At 40.9% G+C, this 7,622-nt stretch overlaps 1 protein-coding gene across 1 annotated transcript; it reads right to left on the bottom strand.

Annotated features, from left to right (window-relative positions):
* Positions 1-331: 331 nt before the first annotated feature.
* On the bottom strand, positions 332-7,086 carry LOC115027512 (cytosolic 5'-nucleotidase 1A-like). The gene is made up of 6 exons (XM_029460883.1): positions 6,488-7,086; positions 5,203-5,370; positions 4,766-4,895; positions 3,418-3,540; positions 2,615-2,799; positions 332-1,922 (listed from the first exon to the last, which is right to left on the bottom strand). Exons 1-6 carry the CDS (start codon positions 6,614-6,616, stop codon positions 1,551-1,553), a joined length of 1,107 nt encoding a protein of 368 aa, XP_029316743.1. The 5' UTR covers positions 6,617-7,086; the 3' UTR covers positions 332-1,550.
* Between the last annotated feature and the right edge of the window lie 536 nt (positions 7,087-7,622).

Genomic DNA, 7,622 nt, shown 5'->3' with positions numbered 1-7,622 from the left:
ATTATTTAAGCCACCATCGTCTCGTCTTGCTTTTTAATTATAATTCTTAACCGAGTGAGAAGTTGAAACTTTCACCGCTGCGATCCAATAAATAACCACTTTTTAGAGGCAGGAGAATAAAGGAAATAGTGCCTTTCTCTTTTTAAACCTTTTTACTGAAACAAACTTGATTGTATACCAGTCCACAGTACTCATTTGGCCCAGATTCCACATCTGAACAAGTTTCTTATTCAACACCAACTTGCTTCACACTCATACACAGAACAGTAGAGCAACCGTAGCAATAACAACACACCTAAAAGACTAAATAATACAGACAGGCAACACAAGAGACACAGAACCTTTTGCACTTTAGGGAAAATCAGCAGAAATAAAAATGATACACAATGCATGTCAATAAGTGCTGAATGTACAAATGTATCATTATTGTCTTGAACAAGAAATAATATAAAATAAATGAAAAGTAATCTATATTACAATTTCACCAACTTGCAATCTTAAAAGACATTGTTCAAACAACCACAAGTACAACATACATAAACCAACAACATGCAGCTTTGACAATAAAGGCACCAGTTTTAAAAACTCTCCAACACACAGACGAGCAGTAAAGTGATAAAACTGTATAAATCCAAATGAAGATGCTTAAAGTGACTGATTACTTGTCTCCAGTGCAGATGTGCAGCTTCTACTGAAGTTAGCACTTCCAGCTGCATTCTCCATGTTTATCAAAGATTATATGAAATCACTTCATGTTTCTAAACTAATATTGTTTAGAATTTTACATGTTTTATTTCTGATATTTGGTTCTGCTTGACTTTAGATATACTTTCTTTTGATTGGCTTTTTTTTTATCTCTTTCTAAAGGGATATATAATGTTTACGGACGTAGTTTGAATATAGAAATAATACAGGAGGTTGCTGTATGTGAGGTCATTGTCCTACTGATATTGGGTGCCACATTCTAATAAGACGATCTTCATAAAGTCTTTACAAGTTGTAACTAATGGCTTCATTAATGGTGAAAGAATGATTTACTAATGCTGTGTAGAACAGTCATAATCCATGAATAAGAACAAATGTAGGTGAGCAGGTTGTGAATAATCCCTTTGGCTGGTGTTTATCCCGTCTATTTAGTAACAATGCAGTTAAGTTAGTAAATCATTAAGTGGTTAATAAATGGATTTTGATCTCGATCCTCTGCAGCCCTTTTCCACAAGGTACACGGTCATACAAGCTGCCCCCCAAACAATCGTATTAAGCCATTAGTTACAACTTATGAACAGTTTATAAAGGGTTATTAGAGCCCTTGTTAGAAAGTTGTACCTCTTAACTGATAATGTAAAATCCAATGGATAAAATAGAGCTGAGATGTCATGAACTGCTAATGAAAGAAATCAATCATTACATAACATACAAGGCGTATTGCATCAACTGGGCTGTGTTACATTCTCAACCCATTTTCAGGACATTGTTTCATAGTTTTAAACAGTTATAACATCCTCAGCTGCTGAAAGCACGAACGAAATGTCCCTTCAGTCTCAGTGATACTACTTGAGTGATGAAGAAGTCTCTTTGTCATTAATTCCTTTCCTGGCAACTCTCTGAGCTATCCCATAGGGCACGTGGCACGCTACTGTCCCCATTTCCGCTGCCCCCTCCACATGAAACATCTGGTCATCAAAGAAAATGTGTGGCCTGATCTTCTCAAGCATGGGGCCCTTGGGTGCCCCTGCAAGAAAGAGGGCTTCATCGATCTCCAGACCCCATGAGCGCAGAGTTTTTAGGGCTCTGGTTCCAGAGCTGGCTGCGCTGCGAGCAGTCACCAAATAGGTCCGGATGGGGCAGTCCATGCGCTGGCCTTTGCCATAAAACTTCTTCTGCAGCTTTCCTAAAGCCTCCAGGAAACCTTTCAATGGTCCCTGCACAAAGAAGAAGGAATACACTTAGTCCACAGTCTCTATTTGGCAGTGTCTACATTTATCTGAGGCTCATTACACATACAAATCTACTTAAAGTAGAATCTGGCCTGAAAGCCAAAGTTCGTAACTTTCTATATGCAGAGTTTACCAGCTGCTTTTTAATAACTTACTTTCATAGTACCGGTAGTAGCTATCATTCCTATTGGTATAATAACTTTGTCATTACCAAGTTCAAACAAACAGGTCAGATGGGAACAAGAAGTGAGCGGTCAGGCAGGTTTTAATACAAACCCCGACATTAGCCACATTTGGTCAAATGATCAACCAAGTTTACAGACCAAACTCTGTGTTCGTCTTTGACCTCCTGGACTTCATGTAGTTGCACTCATGCTCAATTACAGACTGTTGCCGACTTTTTAGGTGTGCTCACTTTCAGTTTAACCTCCAATTGAATTTCTTGTGATAATCTGTCTTGGTAGCAGCCTGTGTGATAGTCTGACCGCTTGATTCTTGCTCTTTCAGGTTGTTGTTTTTGTAGACATGTCACCATGTTTCCAACCTCAGAAATGTCTTCTGTCTGTACAATTGTATCACAAGTGATAGAAATGATCGTCAAAAGCATCAAAATGATGCATTTCATTGAATGTACTACATACTGATACTGATAATAGTCTCTATTGAGTATACTGTACATGGTCCAGAGGCTTGTTCTCGTGCGCCTTCTCGTGCTCAAAGAACTTGTCCAGTCCATGAGCCTTGTAAATGCGCTCAGACTCATCAGAGAAGAGCACAGCGTCACCATCGAAGGCGACACGCAGCTGGGTCTCCGACACTTCAGTCATCTTCTCTGGGGTGAACATGGTGGCTGCTGCTATACCTGAGAGTGTTGATGAGGAACAGGTGTGTATGAATACATCTTAGCGTGTAGTGGAGACACTACCTTTTGCTTCTGTAGTCTAGTATTACAGCTTCCTATGAAGCCCACGCATTAGAACGGACTTATAATGCGTTATAACCTGTTCATAGCACTGTATAATTATAGATATAAGCACTCATAAATATTAACAATGCTCTATAATCATAACACATTATAAAGCATTTTGTATTTACTTATAAGGTCAAGTATCATAATACTTCATAGCTGCTGGTCACTCATTGATAATTATTTTTCGAGTTTCATATTGTATTAATATCCCCATAGTAGTAAAACATTATCATCTTTTTATAATGCATTATAATGTAATGGTGGTCATTGTTTGCTTTAAGTAACGTGAAGAAAATACAATTAAATCTAAAATGTCAATGACCAGTAATAATGAAGTATATGATGTTTGACCTAATTAATAAAAATTGTGTTTATTGTTATCAAGCTATATGAATATTTACGAGTGCTCATAATTATGACTATACAGCGTTATAAGCAGATTATAATGCTTTATGAGTCTGTTTATAATGCATTCAGGACAGTGCTACACAGCTTCTCACTAATGTGTACCTTCTTCCAGAGCTTCTCGAACCTTGACTGGATCAGCAGACAGGTACAGGTTAGTGTGGTAGGCCTTCAAGTAGCCTATGGGACTGTTTCCCCCGGTCATACAGAAGCGCTCGATGAACAACTCTGCAGAGAGGAGGAATCAAAAGATATGGGAACAGCTGATGTGCATTTAATTGAAGATATGCAAGAATCAAACAAATTGTGGGCATAACTTCCTATTTTTACATTCATAGCTGATCACTGTCATCAAATACTGATCGCAGGTGGCGTGTGGCTTTAGGAGACAGAGCCGAGGAAATGAAGAGAAGACTCGGAGTGACATGAAAGGGCCTGAGACTTTTCCACTTGGCTTAAACCATGTATGTCAGCGCTGTGCTTTGGCAACCCTGTAAGGAGCCAGGACTGCAGATCCCCGACTCCCACCACTTATGACACCGGGTCATGAAGTCACTCACAGTGTGGGAATAGAGAGGACCATCTGTGCGCAGCAGCTAGAGAATGTACAGTGCGTCATTGCTAGAGTCCAGCCCACCCTCAGTGTGTTTGTGTTGCTGTCCGTTCATGGACCTGTGGTAGGGCTTGTGCTTTTTCAGGAGATAGGGTTAATCGGGATCTAAAATACCTCCAAACGGTTCATGTATGAATGGTATATATTGATTTGCGCTATTGCGTCGACACATATATAGTATGCTTACATCTAGTTCAGTTTACAGTTATAGATCCTGAAAGCAAGAAACCCACTCAGCAGGACAATATTTGAAGCTATATCAAGAATGAAAAAAAAAATCTACCAATATCTTTTCTCACGTCAGATTTATGTTGTAATAAACATATATTCCAGTAAGAACAACTGACGCTGAATCGTTTTATTCTAATATTTATGTGGTAAAAATATTTCTGTGGTAAAATGTATCCCTTTTTAGCTTTTTCCAAAGCTTTCGAAAGTATCCCGCTGCCTACCTTTAGTGAGCAGAACCAGCTCAGGCGTCAACACCTGATCTAAGAATGGAACTTTGGTCATGTGATAACAGGTGGACGTTGAAAAGGGTAGATTGTAACCCGATGTTATTAGCCTCATTGATCTTTGTTCAGCGGATATGATAGATTATGGGAAAGTGAGAAACCCATGACTCTTTATTAATAAGAAGCCACATGTGTACGGTGTGTACTATCATAAACTACACGGTGGCAGCATGGGAGCGTAATCATTTGAAAGATAAGCCACATAAGAATTCTACACATTGTGGCTTTAAAGAAGAAGCTAAAAGGATAAAGCCAGTGGAGCTTGATGAGGATGAACACCAGACCAAAGCCTTATAAGTTTTTATGGTTCATGTTAGTAACTCACGGTGATGATTGATGGTATTGATGAGTCTGAGGCCGACGTATGCGTGGTTGTTGGTCATGAGCACAACATCAAAGAGCTCCTCGCTCTCGGGGTAAAGCTCCCTCAGTCGAGTGTTCACCGCCTCCAGAGCCTGGCAACACAAACACAGATTTGAATTTTACAAAAAAGACGTTACTATATCACTGCATATTGGGATGGAAGTGTGTGTGAGTATGAGTGGGTTGGTATTTTATGCTTATTACTGATTTACCGCCTCCACACACACGACCCAACACATAACACTGACGCCAAGAAATCACTCTGCATATTGGGTTTGATATATATAGTGTGTGTTGTGTGTGTGAGTGTGTGTGTGTGTGTGTGTGTGTGTGTGTGTGTGTGTGTGTGTGTGTGTGTGTGTGTGTGTGTGTGTGTGTGTGTGTGTGTGTGTGTCTGACCTTGACAAAGGAGAAGGCGGGACCGGGGCTGAAAGGCTGTGTTTCATGCTCCACCTGATACTTGATGTAGTCTTCCAGGCCCTGCTGCTCGTAGATCTGCTGCTCCTTCTCCATGTTGAACATGACTCTTGCCGACACGCCGATGGTGACGGCATTCTCCGGCTTGGGCTAGAGGAGAAGAGTGTAAAAAAAATGGAATTTACATCTGTGGCTTGTTCTTCACAAACACAGTTGCCTTATTTGAATTAAAGTGTTGTTATCCAATCAGGTTCAGAGTAACTTCTCTGCCTGAAGGGACTCAGGACATTAATCATATTCTGAGCAACAGTTCCCAGTAGAAATAAACAATTTAAAAAAGGCTTTATTTATTGCCAACAGTGGGTAAACAGAGTGAGCTGATGTGACAGAATAGAAGTGACGATGTGATAAGAAATACTTTCCCCTACAAGACTCTGATAGGCCCACATACCGGGCGGGCTGACACCTTTTAACTCTTTGGAGGCTGGGACAACAACACAAAATATAACACACCGTGTATATGATAGTGCTTGAAATGTTTGTTCACATATGTATAACCACATCAAATTTTGAGATTTGTCTTGTTTTGTAATGCGTGTGTAATTGATACTACTGTAATGTAAGTTAGATTTAAAGACGAGATGAATCTGGGGAGAAAACATGTACGAGTATTAAACTAAGAGTTCATGTCACATTTTCCAATCTTACAACTGAGAGAACTTCCTGCATCCTGCAAATGCCTGAAGTTGTAGTTGTTGCGTCTGTTTCTGTATTTTGGTGCATCCTCTCCAGGTAAGTAATCCAAACAAGGAGAACTGTGCACCTGATTTGAAACAAGAGCCCTGTGTGCTTTATTCAGTTTCTAACTGAGACAATAAAGCCTCTCTGAGCCTCCGTCTCCTGTTTCACCTAACTATGTCTCTTAACTTAATCTCACTTAACTGTCTTTTCACTAAGGCTTCAAATGCAGCACTTGCTAGTAAACCTGATATTAACCCTCCTGCTGTTAATTAATCCTCCAGGGCTTCACTTTGATAAAGTTGAGTGGTCAGATCAAGGTCACTGTGAAATAAGCGGCCTCGAAGTGGTGACACAAGTGTGTCTTAACTAGCAAGTAAGAGCAACATGATTAAACTTCAAAGTGATGACAACAAAATTACATTTGACTTCATAATTCTCTTGTAATATGTTTCTGAAACTGAATAGTCTGATACTCAGAAAAGCTGCACCTCTAAATGGATGTTACATAAGGAAGGCTGATACTTACTGGTTGAGGTTTCCTGGTGGGGGTGGAGGGCTTCAACAGCTTCCTAGCGTCTTCCAAGAGGGCTCGGTGGCTGCTGCTGGTCAAGTCCTGTCCACGAGTGGTCAGAGTGTGACCATTGTTTACACTCATCTTACCTTTTCGGCTCTCCTGTCTCCCTCAGGTCCACACTGAGTCCCACTCTCTCTCTCTCTCTCTCTCTCTCTCTCTCTCTCTCTCTCTCTCTCTCTCTCTCTCTCTCTCACTCTCTCACTCTCTCCTCTCTCTCTCTCTCTCTCTCTCTCTCTCTCTCTCTCTCTCTGGCTGTGAGTTCCCAACAAAGTCCTTACTCACTCTTGTATATTCACAATCCTGGTGCACTCTTGAGGTGAGATCACTCTGACTGCTGCTGCAGAGGCACTTAGCTGAATGCTATTTCAAAAAGGAAGAGAAGGATTGGCGAACAAGAGAGGGATGGAGAGAGATTCAGAAAAAGCTGTTAATATTTCCTCCAATCTCTAGCATCGCACACATTGTAATCCGCATTCAGCTCTTCTGTTCTTGTCTTTTCGTGTGTGTTCCTCTCTCACACAACACACACTGCTGACTTCAAGCCATTTTGATTCCTCCCCCTTTTTAACCCTTCCAGTGTGTAATTCCCTGGTGCAGCATCGGAGCATGTGATTTAATGTGTGTGACAACTGGTTGATGCACCCTATTGGACAAAACAGGCCTGTGTCCGATAAGCGCTGTGTCACGATGCTTGTAATGTATTCATGCTTTAGTTCTCCTGATAGAGAGGTGACGGTGAGTCTCTCTGAACGTGGAAGCAAAACTGTTTTCTCATACAATGCATTAATAGATCATTTGTGAAGATGGTGTTTAAAATGTTGTCGCATTGTATTCCGTTTGTTCTAAACTCTCAATTGTACACTACTGTTTCACGTTCCTGCTCAGCGGTGTGGGAAATGGAGTCCATCCTGGCTCATTTGCTTCCCCCTGTGCATCAAATGATCCTTTCTTCACACCTCTTCCCGTATGTACCCCTGCAGGATCTTACCAAGAATTGTATTACGGAGCAGCAGTCCCAGTTGCCAGGCAACAGCCGGGGAGTCAGACTGGCTGGAACATCCACAGCTAGGATCTGATTGGTTGCGGG

Source organism: Cottoperca gobio, chromosome 22 (genome assembly GCF_900634415.1).
Source record: "Cottoperca gobio chromosome 22, fCotGob3.1, whole genome shotgun sequence".
Lineage (NCBI taxonomy): Eukaryota > Metazoa > Chordata > Actinopteri > Perciformes > Bovichtidae > Cottoperca > Cottoperca gobio.
This window is presented reverse-complemented; position numbering and strand designations above follow the sequence as displayed.

Excerpts from the sequence above, each read along its gene's own strand:
- LOC115027512 (XM_029460883.1), bottom strand. The coding sequence starts at position 6,616 with ATGAGTGTAAACAATGGTCACACTCTGACCACTCGTGGACAGGACTTG. Across the intron at positions 4,896-5,202 it reads CCGCCTTCTCCTTTGTCAAG|GCTCTGGAGGCGGTGAACAC; the intron begins GTCAGACACACA and ends TTGTGTTGCCAG. Across the intron at positions 1,923-2,614 it reads AGAACAAGCCTCTGGACCAT|GGACCATTGAAAGGTTTCCT; the intron begins GTACAGTATACT and ends TTCTTTGTGCAG.